The sequence below is a fragment of the Phlebotomus argentipes genome, unplaced genomic scaffold (genome assembly GCF_947086385.1).
Source record: "Phlebotomus argentipes unplaced genomic scaffold, Phlebotomus argentipes genome assembly contig_5, whole genome shotgun sequence".
Taxonomy (NCBI): domain Eukaryota; kingdom Metazoa; phylum Arthropoda; class Insecta; order Diptera; family Psychodidae; genus Phlebotomus; species Phlebotomus argentipes.
This window is the reverse complement of record NW_026776165.1, coordinates 11,531,507-11,549,377: the sequence shown is the minus strand read 5'-3', so window position 1 is coordinate 11,549,377 and position 17,871 is coordinate 11,531,507. Positions and strand designations below refer to the sequence as shown.

The 17,871-nt window shown below is 41.6% G+C and overlaps 2 protein-coding genes across 14 annotated transcripts; both read right to left on the bottom strand.

Moving 5' to 3' along the window:
* Positions 1-69: 69 nt before the first annotated feature.
* Positions 70-3,136, bottom strand: LOC132255435 (CCR4-NOT transcription complex subunit 7). 4 transcript variants are annotated; one of them, XM_059751458.1, is made up of 3 exons: positions 2,851-3,136; positions 1,172-1,942; positions 70-717 (listed from the first exon to the last, which is right to left on the bottom strand). In XM_059751458.1, exons 2-3 carry the CDS (start codon positions 1,937-1,939, stop codon positions 595-597), a joined length of 891 nt encoding a protein of 296 aa, XP_059607441.1. In that variant the 5' UTR covers positions 1,940-1,942; positions 2,851-3,136; the 3' UTR covers positions 70-594. The 4 variants fall into 4 exon arrangements, with proteins under 4 accessions (XP_059607441.1, XP_059607440.1, XP_059607442.1 ...); XM_059751457.1 differs by having other exon boundaries at positions 2,908-3,136; XM_059751459.1 differs by having other exon boundaries at positions 2,980-3,136.
* Positions 3,137-3,282: 146 nt separating this feature from the next.
* Positions 3,283-16,439, bottom strand: LOC132256253 (trehalase). Of its 10 annotated transcripts, none has more exons than XM_059752558.1 (7): positions 13,381-13,603; positions 6,733-6,965; positions 6,151-6,634; positions 5,104-6,078; positions 4,911-5,037; positions 4,226-4,313; positions 3,283-3,404 (listed from the first exon to the last, which is right to left on the bottom strand). In XM_059752558.1, the coding sequence occupies exons 2-7, from the start codon at positions 6,846-6,848 to the stop codon at positions 3,356-3,358; spliced, it is 1,839 nt and encodes a 612-aa protein (XP_059608541.1). In that variant the 5' UTR covers positions 6,849-6,965; positions 13,381-13,603; the 3' UTR covers positions 3,283-3,355. The 10 variants fall into 10 exon arrangements, 9 of the variants coding, with proteins under 9 accessions (XP_059608541.1, XP_059608540.1, XP_059608538.1 ...); XM_059752557.1 differs by lacking the exon at positions 13,381-13,603 and adding an exon at positions 9,368-10,056; XM_059752555.1 differs by lacking the exon at positions 13,381-13,603 and adding an exon at positions 9,426-10,056.
* Positions 16,440-17,871: the final 1,432 nt, after the last annotated feature.

Here is a 17,871-nt window from a genome sequence, read left to right as displayed (position 1 = left end):
GATAATTTGTGTTTTTTTTATTTATCAAATGTTCGCAATGAATCGCTGTTACAAAAAAAAGAATATGAATATTTTTCAATGTTCACAAAATTATTATTATTATTTCAACACGAAATTGCGTCAACAGAAATGTTATTATTGAAAAATGAAATACATTTACAGCATCCACAGATGCTTCTTTTTTCTCTCTCTTTCTCCCTCTTCATTGACAAAGAAAACAAAACGAAATTACTATATTCTCTCCAGTTTTTTCACTCTTTCCTTTGCTCTTTTACAAGGAGGCTCAAGAAAAATTGTGATCGTTTTCGTGAAATGCGCTAAAATCGCTCTATATAAAACTCCAGAAATTACACACTTCAATTTCTTTCATTGAAATTTTTTTTCTGGAGGATTCTGAGAAGCTTATTTGCTTGTTTTTAGTACTCTTTTTTCTGTCTCTGGCCTCTAAATATTTCTCTTTATATTTCAGTGTTTATCCTATTTGCTTTATTAGTTAATTTGCTTTAACTCCTCTCTTTTTTTCTCCTCATTCAAATCTTTGCTTCATTCTCACTCTCTCTCTCTCTGTGTTTCTTCGCGTGAAAAGTTGAGTGCTTAAGATGCCGAATTCCCCTCGCCATTGTCTGAATAATTATTACCATTGACAATGAAGGATGTTCCCAGGCCGTAAAGATGACCGCAGTATTTGGCGTTGTCGATGTTATCCTCGAAGAACATCTGTGGAAAGTTCAATTGTATTCAATTATCAAGGGAGTGGATTAAGTGAAAATATCCTTAAATATCCCATTAGTTTTTGCTATTTGTCAATTCTCAAAACGATTCAAGATCATTTTGCGTCAATTTTTTCTTTCAAAACATGCCTAAATTGCCAAAATCTTTATTTATTACAATATTTCTACCATTTCTACAGAAAAATCAGTCATTTCATGCGCTCGTCTTACAAGATTCTACGGCAAATTTATGTGTGCAAATGGACAAACTTCAGCTTAATTACTAATGGGATATTTCAGGCTTGCATTCATATTAAGTTCTTCAGGGGGAGTTTTGCATGCTCTTTGGGATCTCGTCATATGGCAAAGTGGATTTTAAGGGCGCGATATCCTGGATAGTACAAGTGAAGCTGGCGGTGGGACTGAATGAGGGCGGATTGGAGGGCGGAAGGAGAAACTACCTCGCGCATCTTGAAGAACGCCATGCCAGTCAGGAGCGAATCCGAGCCGGCCTGGTGCTGCGGTCCCACACGACGCAGCTCCAGCTGATCCGCCACCTCTTGAAGGCCCCCTTTAAGATTCTTGCACGACTTCATCAGATACTTGACATCGTAGATGGTGGGAAAGTAGAGGCGCAGCAGCTCGAAGAACTCACTCTCCTCCACCGGCAGCATCTGATCCGTGAGCAGCTTGAGCAGGTAGCCAAAGTCGTAGCCCGAGTGGAAGCTCAGCCACTTGATGTTGTCCATCAGCACAATGCCGGACGTCATGAGCAACTCGGCGAATTCCAGCGGATCAATTCCGTCCTCCTCGTGCTTCTTAAACTGAATCCCAGAGTTCTGCAGTAGATCTATCGAGTCCTGTGCGTACATGTCCTCGGCCAGATTGAACTTGAAGTTGAACTGCCACGTGGTGAAGCCAGGCGGCGTCTTGCCCTCGTCGTCCATGAACGTGAGCCCCAGCTGAATGATCCGGAGGATGTCCACGTTGCAGCGCAGCAGCTGGTATTGGTAGTCGGCGGAGGAGCGAAACTCACCCAGCGGACGCGCCACGACGCCCGGGAATTCCGTGTCCATCGCCACATAGTGATACTTCAACACCACCTGCCGGATCGTCCGGAACTCATCCTCCAGATTGTGCTTCCACACGTCCCTGATGCCGCAGTCCTCGTTGCTGATCAGGGTGGCCGCGTGCGACGCATGGGCCGCGCCGCCGACAGCTGATGGCATCGCCTGCAATTGAGGAGAAGGCGAGGCCGGAAGGACCTGCGATTACCGAGTAGAACCAACTATATTCCCCAACACCCAAAAGCGGCTCAAGCCAAACACCACATTTCTCATTACGTATGGATAGTAGACTTGGGGATAATAGTAGGGCATCATCTTGCTCACGGCCAGGCAAACTTAGCGCACGGTAATTCTGTTAGAACAGCCTCTGAATCTCTTCCGAACCACGCGAAGATCACACCAGAAATGAGGCAAAGCGGTACTTTTTGATAGCAACGCAACAGGAAATTTCCGAGAACAAAGATGTCTTCGCACGTCGACGAACATAACCTAACTTCCCGCTCATTTTCACTCCATCCCTGCTTGTCATGAACCACAAATTCTCTCGCGATATTTCTACTGATATTCGGCATTGAAATAAAAACAAATACTAGAAATCCAAGAAATATACAATTGTATAGCTAAAATTGATCAAATTTTCATGGTAATTAACTAATTTAGGCAATATTTCAAAAATATATTAAGGATACACTGGATTTTGAGTACAATTTTATCACTATCTGGACTGCAACGAACAGAAAATGTATTACAAATTTGCACTTATTTCGACATTAACGTCTCTGCGAAAAATCCGAAGAAAACAAAAAAAAAATGCATCTGCCATCTCGGCTCACACGCCGTATTTACAATTCAAAGACCACGTTTTGCCTGCCGCGCGGCGCGTCAGCTGGAAACCAACGAAATGTCACGCGGAAACATGGAAGCATGCCGTGCGCCCGCATGTGAAAGGTTTCCCCAGCACAGCCAGGGCGAATTCTCGGAAGCAGGTGAGAAATAAGGCACAAGGGAGGCGTCGGAAGGCGCATGAGGGCGTTAGGGCGGAAGAAGAGGTGATGTGGGATTAGAGAAAGCACCTGAGCCTCAATTCCGGGGCTCAGTTTGTGTAAAAACCGAGCAGCACTGCAGCTTACATCAGTCGGTTCACCCGGATTTGTTTCAGCCACTCTGCGTGACTTCCCGTGTGGTCTCACGGAGACGTGTACCTTCCACTGGTGTCTGGCAGCGGGCAAGAACACTCCTAGCACCCCAGGACACTCGCGATTTCACTGGAGAGACTCACGAGAAAAATGGGGTGGAAAACAAATAAAAGAGACTCACTTTGACAGACACAAAACAAGTGGAGAATTTCACTGAAATTCACCACTGCATCAAAACGCCGCCAGTGGGCAAATTTCAAAAGTACACATTCAGGATGACTTTTTTTGGAGTTTTCTTTTATTTCGAGGTTGAAATAGGAAAATACACGTGTGAAAATACATCATTATTTACAATTTCTGTTATCCTTCCTTGAAAGAGATTTTTGTGCTATGCAAAAAAAAATATGAAAATCTCAAAAATTGATTCAAAAATTCAAATACTTTACTGCTTTCTACCGTTCATAAGTTTCACAGCAATTGATTTTCCAGCACTGAAAAAGAGAGAAGAGCTCTATCAAAACCGTTCCGGGTGAATCGTGAGGGATGCAAGATAACTCCATGCAGTTAAAATAGAAATTTTCTTTTTATTTTACTCTCTATTTACCCTTCGCCTTGTTCATTTTTATTTACACTTTAGCATCTAATACTGGGAGGGATAAAATTAATCTAAATTCTAATCTCGCATTCTTATGCTCATAACAATTTTATTAACAACTACACTTTCAACATGCCTCTCTTGATTGTCACAAAACGCGTGTGGGTTTTCCTATCTCGTCCTCTTGTATAATTGAGTGTAAAAATATTTAACACCTAAGAAAATATTCTATTTCACAAGTATTATAGCAGAAAAAAATATGACAAGGTGTACAAATTTCTCTTTTAAAGCTGAAAATAATAATAGACAAAACAAAGAGGGAAACACTGCATTAAACTTACATATTTACACATACATTTTTGGGAAGTTATGCTTTTGCGAGAAGACAAACAATCAAACTTAAAATGCCTATTTTTAAATTCTTTATAAATTGTGATATGATTATTCAATGTAATCTTGCTTTACGTGTCACTATATCGACTGATTGTTACAATAATATTCCCTGTTATCACCATTTTTCCTTCATTGTGTACATTTTGTGAAGAAATGTGGAGGATTTTAGTGTGTCCCTCTGAAGAGAACTGGCACATAAATGCATGCACTTATGCAGTAAACACTCAGTCATGAAATCACGGTGGAGTTTCATCTGCAAATCAGGGAGATTTTTTTTAATGCCGAATCCATTCTGCACGAATCTTCGCTGGATATTTACCTCACCCGAAAATCCTCGACAAAATTGTACCAAAGAGAGCCACAGTGGCAATGAAAAAGGCACTTAATGGCTTCAATCCATAAGACGAAGAACCTGAAATGAGAGACAATCATGTTGTTGGCGAAATCAATTCATTCGCGTTTTATCGCGATTTGTAATTCGTTAAACTTGTTAAAATTGCTGATTGACAATTTACAAAAAAACGAACACTGTGCGACTAACAAAAAAAACACGTCACAGAAGCAAGAAACACTATGGGAGACAATTTTGTCGTCTCCACAATCTAAAGAGGGAAAAAACGGCCAGTCTGGACAATTTTTCAATTATCTACTTTGCAGAGAATTTTCCTGCGGAGAGAAAAAAAACAAGAACAACACTAGTAAGCAAAAAGAGACAACACGGAAGCACTTTTTACAGAGAAATAAAACACGACAATCACAAAATGAAAAATGTTGGACGAGAAAAAGCGTTTTGATAAAATGAAGGAAACTGAATTGAAAATGCGTGAAAAATTTGTCGATGATGCGTGTTTCTTGCCTGCTTGCAACGCCGCAATTCGCAAATTATACAAAAGCAAACATAGAAATGGAAATTGTGATAAACCTGTGGGTTTGTGTGTGCCAACGAATGAGAGACATGATGGATGTTACAAGAAATTTTCCATTTCACTACGATCCCTTTTCTTCGAACCTGGCGCTGAGAGAACACTTCCGTATTTGTCGAGGAGCTCAATTATCACTCCGTTGGACCAGCCAAAGCCGATTTGCACATCATATTCACCACCAGAGCCATGACCACCCAATTCCTCGGCGTCGTACTGCAAAAGAGAGAATGCGTGCTCAATTGTCCTTCGGTATTCTTGTGTCGGAGAGCAGAAACTCACCTTCTCAAACATGGCGTGGGTGTCATTGAAGGCGATGTAGTTGGAGTGAACCCACCTTGTGGCCCAGCTGCGCGCCAAATCCTTCGCCCTCTGATCCTTGAGGTTGTCCAGGCCGGCGATCAGGATGTACTGCATGGGCGCCCACACATTGGGGAAGTCCCACTGCTCACCAGTGCGCTCCATGGTGTTGGGCACGCCACCAGGATACTCGTCGAGTCTCTCCTTGTCGATGTACTGCAACACCTTCTCGGTGATGTTGGCCTCGAGCGCCTCGTTGAAGCAGCGCATCCACAGCGGCGAGAGATTTGTGGGCGTGAAGTAGTTGCGGCGGCGTGAATTGATCAAGTCGTAGTCCAGCCAGGCGCCAATGTCCTCGTGCCAAAAGCACGCCTGAACACCTTCGGCAATCTGTGTGGCGCGATTCTCAAACTCGAACGCCTTCTGCACATTGTGCGCCAACATGTAGAACTCAGCGATGATCTTGGCGTTCCAGAACAGGATGGCGTTCAGTTCCACCGGCACAATGGAGCGCGTCTTGAGATTCCTCAGATCGCCCTTGTTCGTGCCCGCCTCGTCGATGAACCAGCGACTTGAGAAATCCATGCCACTCTCGGCGGCGGCCTTCAGTTCTGAGTAGTGTTCCTCCTTGGCCGCATCCGTGGGGAAGTCCTGCGACGTCTCCACGTCCTCGCGATAGGACTCGGGCCGCGGTCCTCGGGACTTGTCACCGTAGATGAACATGTCGTGTCCCAGGCACTGAACTGTGTGATTGTTGAGCCAGAAGTTGAATTCATGCTCCAACAGCGGAACTGCCTGGATGGCAAACTCCTCATCGCCCGTGAACTCCACATAGGCCTTGACCATGCCAGCGAGGAGCGGTGGCTGTGATCTCTGGTAGTACACACGTCCGCCGTTGGGAATGAAGCCAAACGTCGCGATGATATCCAGGAAGTTCTGTAGCATCCCTTTGGCGGTCTGCAAAGGAAATCCAGGCACGAGAGAGTGTTAATAAATGCCAAAACAACAATGATGATCTCAATTACTTACCGAGAACATCTCAGAGTAGAGAAGTCCCTTGATGATCCAGTACGAGTCCCAGTAGTAGAATTCCCTGAATCGTCCACCGGGAACAATTACTGGGTTATTCACGTGGATGATGGAGAACAGTTCGGGCTGTTCTTCCACTTGTTTGGTCATCTTTCTGCCCAATTTCAGCCACAAATCATTGAGATCCCGACCGAACTCCCTCAGCTTCGGGTCCTGCACATTCTCGAGGAACTTTGGGTTTTGGTGCCAATCGAGAGGGGTCCAGGGCTCAAATTCCGATCCCTCCTTGTCGAAATTGGCCTCCACGAAGCCGAGAATCTGCTCCCTTGTCGGCTGTTGATTGTGCGTCGCCATGAACTCTTGGAAGAGCTGCAGCGTGACTTCTGGCCTCTGTTTCAGCTTCATGTCCACGAAAGTCTTGGAGTCATTGTAGAGATGCGCCATCTGGATGGTGTCCAGAAGGGGTCCATGGCAATAAATTTCACTGCAAAGAGTGCAGAAAAGTATGATTAGATCTCAAGTGGATAATGACAGATTTATCATGGGAATCTTCTTGGGCATTTGGCGCGAGATCTTCTGTACCTATCACAGATGTCCTCCCCCTCGACTTGTCTAGTGACTAGAAATCCTTGAGCATGACTATTTATCACAATAAGCACTCCTCCCAGTATCAGGAGATTCTCCACTAAGCGACTCATCGCTATCAAATTGCACTTCACGACGCTAATTGTCTTCTAATCACTTCAGCTGAAAGTCGTTGTGTGACTTGGCTCTTATCACTTCACTTCAGTTTTCTTCTCGCTCGTCTTTGTGGTCTAAGTGGTGGGAGAAGGAAGAGAACTTGTCAGCCCTTTCTTGGGGCGCCGCACACAAGAGGAAGAGAAGCTACAAAGTCCCCAAGCCAAATTGACGGGGTCAAAAGTGCATTGAACATTATATGCTAAAACTCTTCCTCCTCTGTCGGGTTGAATTTCAAATCAACTACACACACGTCGTTAATTGCGCCGATTATTTATGCCAATTGCATTTACAATTGTGTCACGATTCTTGCCCACAAACATCTGCGGCTAATCTATTAGACACACCGGTTGGAGAACCCGAGGAAGGCCGCGCGCACACACTTTTTTGCCATTTCTCATGGACGGATTTTCAATCGTGAATTTTTCTCAAAAGCACCAGACACATAAAATTCTATTGAGAATCTGCCTTGAACGTGCTCTGAATTGCTAAAGATGTTTTCATTGATAAAAAAGCACCTCTCATATTCGCAGAATTAACAGGAAGGAAAGGGCTTTCGCGGAATCAAGGAAAATTGCCGTGATTGTGAATTGTTGGCGGGTCAAATGGTGGCGCGTGTGCAGATGACGAAAGGATAGGAAATCAAAGCTGAAGAAGGTGATTTCTGGGAAAAGACAAGGAAAGGTCACTTTCGTATAAATTTGAATAGCTTAGAATGTCACATTTTTAGGAGTTTTTTTTTCGGCACGTTTGCAGATTTTGTGCGAAATACAGGAGAAACTGCGAAATAGAGACGAATTAGCAGAGATAAAATCTTCGTCGTCAAATATAGGATAGAAATAGATGTGAATTGTTTAAAATATTCATTTCTAGAATGTGATTTCCTCCACAGAAGTTCATAGGTTAAAGCTTAGTATTTAATTTGGGAGAAATGCAAAGGGAATTAAGTCCACATTCTTAGCACTTCTGCTGCACAAGACTCACGAACACTTTTCCAGGTGCGGGAACTCGATCAATCCCAGCGGTTGCGGATGAAGGTGATTGCGCGACTGCCTCGAGAGATTGTCACCGAGGGGGTTTATATGGTAACAATGCCAACATTATCATTGGAGGTAATTGAAGTGACAGGTGATAAACAATTTATCAATCATGGGCTGTAATTCATCTCGAGTTTCCAACGAATTATCTGCAATAGCTTTTGCACCAAAAACATGAAATTTGGCCAACGTAAAAAATCCATTCAATTGACAGAGATTAATGGGTGTTTTCCACAGTCCAAAACAAGAGATCTCTTGACCACGAGGGAGGCTTTTGGGGTGTCTCAGCAATAAAAGAAAATCCACCGAGAAGAGGAGAATTTGTTGAGATAATTGTGCAAACACACTCAAGTCTGTTTGCCTCCTCAGCGCGACGATAAAATGCGCGGGAGCACAAAAGGGAGTAAAAGTGATACGTTATGAACACTCCAACAATATATATTGTCGCCAATTGCATTTCACTTTCTGCCATCCTCAATGTGGATCTTGATCTCATTAGATAAACTTTTCACATGCAGTGGAAAATTTCTTCGTCAACATTGTGCTGTGATTTTGTAGGGGAGAGCAGGGCACGTTCTTGAGTGACCACAAGAATGCAGTGTTCCATTTTGCTAGCATTGAGAAGTCAAGGACTAACATAATATGTGTTAGCTTATGATACGGGTTTAATGCTTCCATAATTTATGGCTGAGATTTAGTTCCAACAGGTTACATTGAGTAGTTTCTGGAGAAGATTTTATGATTGATTAGAAGGCGAAACAAAGCACTCTCTTCAAGACCGAATCAGTGGAAAAGTATCCAAAATGATTTGATTCTGAAGAATCTCGCTTGAATTCTCTGCACTTTGACGCTTAATATCATGGATAAATTTATTATAATATAGATTTTAATCCTCTGTCACTCAACACAAGTATTGATAAACCCTTTTCGAATGTTGCAGCGAAAAAAAGAGCGCTTCAGACTTGAATTCACAGTGCAATTGTTCCGAATGAGAAATCAACGACTTGGTGGGTAATTTCTGATTGTGCAATTGCTGTATGGAAATTGATGAACAAAACAATTCGCCAATTCGTCACACAATTGCCAATTAAATTGATCTCATCCGTGAGATATGTCGTGGACAGGAGCAGAAAAAAAACCTTATCAGCGTCTCATCTGAAATATCACATCACATCTTTGTGTGTTTTTTTTCTGTTATGCGTCGCAAAGACGCGAGATTGCGACCATAAAGGCAGAAAATCCTCTAATTGGCCTCTCATTGAGAGCTTGTCTCCATTATCGCAATTCTCTTATCACTTCCACACGGCACGGCAGAAATGTGACTCTCAGTCACTGTAAAATATGATTGACTGTCGCGAAATCGTGATAAAATCTCCATTTTTTCTGTGTCACGGCGGCCTTTCGCGGGAGTTGAGATTTTGATTATTGGGAAAAAGATGTACATCATATTTGAAATTCCACCCGACAATCTTTTATTTTTTTTTCAATGGGAAAACACACTCTTATCACTTTTATCAATGCCGTGATGTTGCAAGAGTTGAGCAAAATATTATTATTGTTCACGCGAGAAGATAAAATATTTGCACAATTGATCGTCTCTTAATTGTCACTGGTGAAACTGCAAAAATGTGTTTCTTCTGTTTTCAACACACAAAGCAATTTATTGGGCTCTTATAAAGTGTCTCTACGAAATGATGTGATAATGTATTTAAAAAGTTTCCAATTTCGCTTTTTGGTCTCGTTGAATTATCACTTAAACTTCTTATTATCAAATTAATTTTATTACTGCAAACTATATCGACTTTTTCCACACATATTTTCGCTTCTAACGCAATTTAGTGTCACAATAGCAGAGTTTTTGCACATTTTCACTCTGGAGAAGTTTCGCGGCAGATTCTCTCTGCCAAGGCGGGAAAAATTCTAGCGCATGGCGCAGATTCACGTGTACTAATGCGGAAATGATTGTCTCCCAATGCAACGGATATTCACTCTGTCTTGTTGTCCAGAGAACAAATCTGTGTCCGATTATCCAACACACACTTTCGCTCCACTGAATGGCCGGAGAGCAACTGAACAGCCCCCGCGAGGATTAGCCTGAGTTTATCGGTCGACCAGCGACGAGCTTCAGCAGCCAACTGCTGAGCTCAGGCTTTAATCCGCACGACAATTGTGTGCAAAAATCCAGCCACAAGCACACACACTTCCATCATCCAGAGTTGGGGTAATTCAATGCGCGCGCGTGTGTGTATTGCAGGGCCTTAAATTTGAGGCACTTTTCACTGCGATTTTGCTCACTTTTTACATCGCGCGCGCCGTTATACAATTTCGCGAATGCACGTCACAGATCAATAGCATGAATTTCTTTTCAATGCGCCCTCCCACTCCAAATGCCCCATTGAACATGATAATAAAAGAGTGCATAGAGTATTATGGGAAGTTTCTCACGTGGATTTGTGCGGCACTTTTCGGGAAGTCAGACACTGAAAGTCACCTCGAGAGTGTTTTCAGGGTGATTTGCAAAGTCAAAAAATGCACTATTCGCATATGTTGCTGGAATTTTTATCACGTGAATCAATTCGAATAGATCCAGAGAGATGCTATCATGTTGCTATATGGGACAAGATAATTGCGATATTGATATTTCGCAAATTAAGTGCGGCGGTTGGGAAAAAACCGCGAAATACTGGATGTGTTTTACAATATTCTAATTGAACGAATCCATGTGTCTCGTGCAATAACATTTTTGCATCTTTTTTTTTTTAGTAATACGATGGAAAAACACGTGAACTCTGCTCCCAATTATTCCTGATCGTGATCTAATATATGGCAAAACCAGTTGTGTGATAAGAGTCGTATGCGAAAAAACCGCAATTAAACTAATCTGTCGTTCTGCAACTTTGCATAAAACCCATAAAACCATTTAGCAGAGAGCGGCAGCTGGACTGAGAGTGAAATTTCCGATTCGGCCGCTTTTGGGGGAATTCCTGCGTGACGCGCCAACTCGTGGATTTCCACGTGTGGGCGGAGTGTGTCTTGCACAATAAATCTCTCAGTCTTCATCACTTGCAAATCATTTTTACATAGTTGTGTTCCGGAGTGCGGCTCTAATGATTCCTTATCACGTCGCGCTGATAAGCATTTCAGCAAATATTCAACCACATTATCAATCTTATCTCAACGGTTGTCGCCTAATTGATGTGACACAAAGTGTGCTCACAATTTTCTGGGAAGCACACAAATAAAAAAGCATGGAAGCTCAGAAAATTGATAGGCAATTTGTATCACAGCTATTTCTAGATCAATACTCCAGTCATTAAGGTCATTACAGTTTTCTCTCCGCGCATTTGATGCCATTAAATATTGCACATAAGATTGCAGGTTCTTTATCTATGGAAGAAGTACTCAATTTCATCAATCATGCGATCAGTCGTCAGTTACTCTAGACAAATTAGATGCAATAAGTTTTCACTATCATTTCGATAAGGCGGTTTCTGTTCATGATGTAAAACGTACAGAAATCACATCACGCGGCCTTTAATTTGGTCTCGAAATTATTACACAAAGATTTCCATAGGTTGAAGAATTTCATTAACGTTTCATCTTGTAATTCACTTGACTATTTTGGAAGATCTACAATTTTTTCTCAAAAATTCTAACCATTTACAATGATTTGCTCTCGTCATATTGAAGAATACGCATAATAATGACGACAATTGACTATTTGACGAAAGTTTAACAACTGCTTCCGTTTGCAGAAAGACGTTAAAGTCGATTGTTAGCATAAAACTAAAATATGAAATAAAATTCTTCATCACACACGAAGGTATTTGAAAGAATCTCAAAGTCCTAATTGTCTTAATTTAACTAAAATCATAAGTCAAAACTCATTATTGTTATGTACATAAGCGTGCAGATAATTAAAAACCACCATCAAAAGCCCACATTTTTGCATAATAATTGCTTGTTTACCTTTCTCTGTCATCGGCGATCTCAATGAAAGTGCGGCAATGAAAATAGTCATGATTTTCTTCAACGCACTACAAATTTTCTCACTGTAATTTCCTCCCATTCAGAAACAACTAATGGCTTTAATTCAACATCTTGTAGCATTTTTCACTCGATGTTTAATTGATTCCCAGCACAATGGCGTGAGAAGCAACCTTACGGGACACACGCGTGAAATTTCGCGCTGTTGCTCAATTTCCCTTGAAAAATTCTAAGTGCTGTCATACTGTGAAAATTATTACTAGGAAAATCGGTAGCAAAAACATGTGATATCAAAATGAATAAATTGAATCTTATAGTTTTGTGGTTTTTTCCCACCTTTTCAGCAACTCTTTCTACTGAATTTTAATGGTTTATTTTTATGCCCGTCATGATTCTTCTAATGCTATTTCAAAGATCTTTTGTGCGATCATTGAATGTAATCTCAAGAAATTGTACAACACTGAACAAATTAATTTTTTATTCGGGAGCGTAAAAAAAAGGGAAATCCAAGATGAAGATAAGAATTTAGCCTCTTGCGCGTCACTGCGAACTTCCGCAAGTGAATTCACTACTAATCCAGATATAAAAACACCCTCTGGTAAATCTAGTGTAGTCTATTTAAAGCGTAAATGTGGCAAAATTGGCCACTTTGCCGCGTCTATTTGTCCGCATAATGAATCTCTGTGTGCGCGGACAAAAGAGGTCCACAACTCGAGTCTAAATTTAGACTCTCAGTGCGATGCTGATTGTGAATGATTGAAATTTATTAAAAGAGGTATCAGACTGGAAATTGCACATATAAATCAAAACAATGGTGCGCGACCAAAGTGTGTTTTTGTGCGGAAACATCCCGCAGGCGCAATTGAAGTGAATTGGGCGCAAATCAACGCGAGAATTCATGTCAATTGGAGCTCAACGTCTTGGCGACAGTGTCTTCTCATCTCAGGACTTTTCCATAATTTCATATGTTGTTTCGGTTGTTTTTGTCGTGAAAGTTGGCCAACACTTTCGATTGTCCAATTGATTTGGCCGACGATCGCCTCAACTGTCCGTTGACCTTTGCGCGCACGCAACAGTCGCGGTGATGAATATTAACTGGAACTGCGTTATCATGCCTTGATTCACATTCTAAAGGGAGATTGATATCAATTGGCCACCGGCTAGAACTAGTTTAAACCCGACTTCTCCAACTTAACCCACTTTACTGCACAGAGTGTTTACTGGAAGAGCTTTTCCCGCGTGAAATTTCCCCACATTTTTCCCATAGTCATTCCCACTTAATTGATTTGCGCCTGCCAACAATTTTATTTTTATGCGACACAAAAACAATTCAATGAATACTCATTAAGAATTGTTGTTTTTTCAAATTTTCCACAGAACCTTCCACTCTATTTTGCCTACACTTGGGGGTTTTTCTTCTACTTAATAAACTGACAAAACTTTTAACTTAAAAGCTCTCTCGTTTGACCTTATTTTCTCCCTTTTTTGCCTTATCTCGCACATCAACTAATTAGTCACTCTTTCTCTCTGTTTCTCTGTCAGGTGACGAAAATCCAGTTACTATGTGATTCTAGCAGATATTTTTTTCCACCGGCACCAATGCAAAATCACACATTTTTTCCACCCGACACTCAGAATCTCACAAGTTCCTTCACCAAGACTCGCCCAAGGTTGTTTCAATCTCTGCAAAGTGACTGAGAGGCAGAAACGGAGCTGGAGAATATATGCTAAATTGATATTTAAATTACATCGCAGTGTATTCGATGCGCAATTGTGGGGCTTTACTTCAACACAAACATAATTGCATTTCAATTGGTTTGTTTACACCCAAATGGTGTTGAAGAAAAGGGATCAATTGGCGTGCACATTGACGTCCAAATTTCCAACCACCCAAAGCTCGCAGCTCAAGGCGGAAGTCAAGATCGCGCAATGTGCCATTGTCGTCAATGGCAAATTTGGTGCGATAGAAGCAGCAAACACACATGGCAGATAAAAAACGCGCGAAAGGGGCTCGCCTCGATGGCAATTGACTCCAATTGGCTGGACGCATTTCATCATTCGCGCCCGCGAAAAGCTAGTTAGTCACACACTACGAAATGTGGCACACTGTCGATATCTCTTGAGCAATTTACAGCCTGTTTCTCGCGGGTGAGCTGAAAAGCTTAGCCGCCAGAGTCGCACTGGGCGCGCAAGGGCAACAAAGGTCACTGGGATGGACAGCAACAGGACTTGTGCGGTTCACTGAACTGTCCATTATCGCGATGTTGAATGTGTGGCGGGATTATAAATAGGTGAAACTGTGTCATGTTATCAGCGGAGAGAGACCGAAAGTCAAGTTGAGGGTACAAAAGCACGCGAGCAATCAATATTGTGATTCACACTCTCGCGCGATAATCTCAATTGCAACCACACAAGTGGACATTAAAAATCAATTACCACAGCGCGCTGCACTTGCATAAGGTCAGCCGCAGAGCGACTTCTTTTGCATATAACAGCAAAGCTCTTCCGCTCCAGGGCTGCACTTGCAGTCCTATTGGGAGCCTATTCGGGCGTCTCATGCAGAGACAGAGAAATAGTGGATTGATGGCCTGGATTGCAGGCAGAAAAACTGTTCTGTCGTCAGCAATTTCTGGCTGACGAAGAATCATGAGTGAAGAATTTCTTGGAAATGTGCCCATGAGTCACACTCTTTACCTTCTACTAATCCTTTTTAGATGTGGAGACCTTTGTGCCCGTGATTATCGATTGTGTCTCACTTTTTTCTTTTGGCACTTTCCAAACACTCTTCTCTACATCAAATTACTATTATTATTTATTATTCATGATAATTTGCCTAATGGACTTTATGATTAGAAGAATAGAGTAGAAACCACGCTGGATATTTAATATCTAACCAACTAGCTATAAATAAGGAAAACTAATGTTTTCTCCCAGAATATTATATAAATGTTGAGATGAGAGTTCATGTAAATGAAAATAGAAAAGCTGAATTTCGGTCAGCTCTTGTGATCACAAGAGTGACCACACTACAATTAATCTCAGGATGATTAAAGAAAGCTAAAGAATGTTTTTGCAGAACTCTTGATTGACTTTGATCAATCATAAAAAGGTTTTTTCTTCCTTGGATATTTGAATCTAAAATTTGTTAATAAAGCATGGAGACTTCAAAGAAGCATATTTAATGTTTTTCTCGTCATCTCAGCACTAAAAATTCAAGGTAAATACCAGACGCAATCAAGAAAGTGTTGAATGTATAGTAAAAAAAAAAGACAGATTCTGAGAATCATATTTCGCATTTTCGCCACTTTGGCCGATTCGTGTGAGGAAAGTCGCGCCCCTGAATGCGCCACTGTGGCCAAAAGCAGAGCCGCAACAGAATTTGCGTCAAATCGTTGCATCACACACATTGAGCACATTTTCTCTGCATTGCTAAATAAATTAAAGCGAGGAAAATACAGCTCATATTTGGATCACATGGATGTCTGTTGGGCCACATTTCCCCTAATGTGACCAAGTGTCACGCTCTCAAGGCGGCTGTAAAACTTATCGATATCGTGACGCAACTGTTCTGGAGGTGTGTTCGCGAGAGAGACTTTGAACCCAGTGCGACGAGACTGTGAAACTTGAAATATTAATGCGCCTCGCGGGCTCAAGATAGATTCGCGCAAAACGCTGAATTTGCTGCCTAATTGTGTGATGCAACCACGTGAGACTTCAACATAAATTCACAAATAGGATCTCTTCTTGTAAAATTGGCTAACATTGGATATTTTGCCTATTTCGCATGGGATTTTTGCACTTTTTCACCCCAGTCTTGGACTTTGTAATTCGCGGAAAAATGCGCGAAGAAAACTTAGCACATGTGACCTTCGCGTCACACGTTTGTGAAAGGTCAACTTTCGTGCGTGTATTTAAATCATGCAGTCATCTTTTGTCTCATTCTCACCAACTGCAAAATTGTATTTCCCTCTCTTTTTAGTCACAACGCGTCGGATCTTTGTATTTGATGAATGAGAAAAGATGGGGAGAAAGAGAGATCACGATGGAAAGGATGGAAATTACCGATGAAATGGAATTTTTTACTGTGCAATTTTTACCTGTTGGCTGTTCTCCAGTCTGTCATGATGGCTTGCAGAAGAGATGCACAAGATTCACTTTATATTTCACTCCTGAATTTTAGTAAAATGTAATGTTTTTTTTTCTTCACACGAGAAACGCTAAATTTCGCGAACTCGAGCACGTTATCTAATCATGTGTTAATTGTCTAATGTCGATTTCCACCGATACTTTGTCCGCCTATCGATCACACACGCGAATATGGCATTTTTCTTCTTCACACGAGCAGAAATTGGTGCTGTGTGGAAGGCACGCTAGAGGTGAGAAAATCCTAACCTCGATTTTCCACCAAAGTGCAAAAAGCACGGAGAAATTGGCACAGAACTGCTGAGGCGCAAAGGAAAAGGGCGACCGAAGAAATCGAGGAGGCCACGATCGTGCACTTCTACTCGCAAAGACTCCGATTTGTCAACTGGTGACTTGCTCAATGCGCCTATACTTGAAGTAATGCCTACGTCACGACCACCAGAGAGCCTCTCTCTCTCGCTCTCACGAGAGAGCGAGCGCGTGTGAAGTTAGAAAAAAGCGGATTCACTGTGACAACAACAAAAAAAATAGTACACCGCGCGTCTCTCTCTGTCGCGCGCCCTTCCACGACCGATAGCCAGGCCAGCGATCATCCAGAAATGTCAGTATTGCATCAGCTGTCGCACGAGCGAGACGGAGCGAGAGGCTCTGGGGGCTCGTCTCTCGTCGCACCAATCGCAGTGCAGCCAATGCTCCGCTCTCTTTCTCTCTAGCTCTCTTGAGCGTCACGTGGACACAGACTCGGCAGTTCTCACTTCACACGTTTCCTCATCCATGGACTGTTGTCGCCATGACGAGATCAGAGCCTCCTGCGCCGCGTGACGTCACGCAGGGGTGCATTAAACTCTGGTCAGAAAGTGTGGCACATTTTGACGGAATCGCGTTAACCTCTGGCGCTGAACCGCGAAATTGGAATGTTTATGAAATACAGCGAGATGCGAAAACTCGATTTTTCCCACATTTCTGACCGGGTCTTATCAGCGCAGAGAGTCTCGAGACAAAGAATCAACAGCCCGGCGCGTTAAAAATAGATCACGACCGAGGGGGTCATCATACTGAGAACCGCAATACAGCGACCGAAATGTGAGTATCAATTGGAGCAGATAGCGAGATTTTGGGGGAGAAATTAGCCTTCGGTGTGACCTTTGATAGGCAAAGTAGGTGAAATGATTTGTTGGAAATTTACCACATTTGTTTTTACTGAATTACCGCCCTTTTGACGTTACTTAGAGCGCAAAATCATCATGACAGCGTACCACCAGGCGTCTCCACTGTGACATTTGACATGCTTCGGCTGAGCTTTTTGACCAAGTTTACGCGAAGCAAAACAGTTGATTTTTACTTTATTGTTTATTTCTTGCAATATTTCTTTAAATATTAATAATTATGATACAATAATCTATAATTTCATCTTTTTTAATATAATGTATAATGTATAATAATATAATATAAATTGACTGTCAGGATTTTTCGCGTTTTTTTTTCTTTGTTCAATCTCTTTTTACTCTCAATATCTTAGGTTTTTATTCCCATTATGGTTTTTTTTTGGTTTAATTTAATTTCGCTCCACTAATTATTAAATCGCATGTCATTTTTTTGGGCTTTTCACCACCACTTCTTCTTTATTACAATTGGTTTAAAGAGTTTATAATTCAATCTCATATAATACTTTTATTTACTTAATGTTTTTTTTTACTTCTTCATCTTCTTTTTTATATCTTTTTTACGTTCACTGTCAACAAGTTTTGGCATTATTCTTTGTACACTTTAATAAGATTTAACATATTAATTGAGACAAAAAAGGATTAATAATCAA

What these genes read in the sequence shown, in the direction of transcription:
- LOC132256253 (XM_059752558.1), bottom strand. Translation starts at nt 6,848, where the DNA reads ATGAGTCGCTTAGTGGAGAATCTCCTGATACTGGGAGGAGTGCTTATT. An exon ending in TCTACTCTGAGATGTTCTCG is followed by an intron (nt 6,079 to 6,150) that starts GTAAGTAATTGA and finishes TTTCCTTTGCAG; the next exon opens with ACCGCCAAAGGGATGCTACA. An exon ending in ATTTTGTCGAGGATTTTCGG is followed by an intron (nt 3,405 to 4,225) that starts GTGAGGTAAATA and finishes TCTCTTTTTCAG; the next exon opens with TGCTGGAAAATCAATTGCTG.
- LOC132255435 (XM_059751456.1), bottom strand. Translation starts at nt 2,092, where the DNA reads ATGATGCCCTACTATTATCCCCAAGTCTACTATCCATAC. An exon ending in CCCAAGTCTACTATCCATAC is followed by an intron (nt 1,976 to 2,053) that starts GTAATGAGAAAT and finishes CGGTAATCGCAG; the next exon opens with GTCCTTCCGGCCTCGCCTTC. An exon ending in CGTTCTTCAAGATGCGCGAG is followed by an intron (nt 718 to 1,171) that starts GTAGTTTCTCCT and finishes AACTTTCCACAG; the next exon opens with ATGTTCTTCGAGGATAACAT.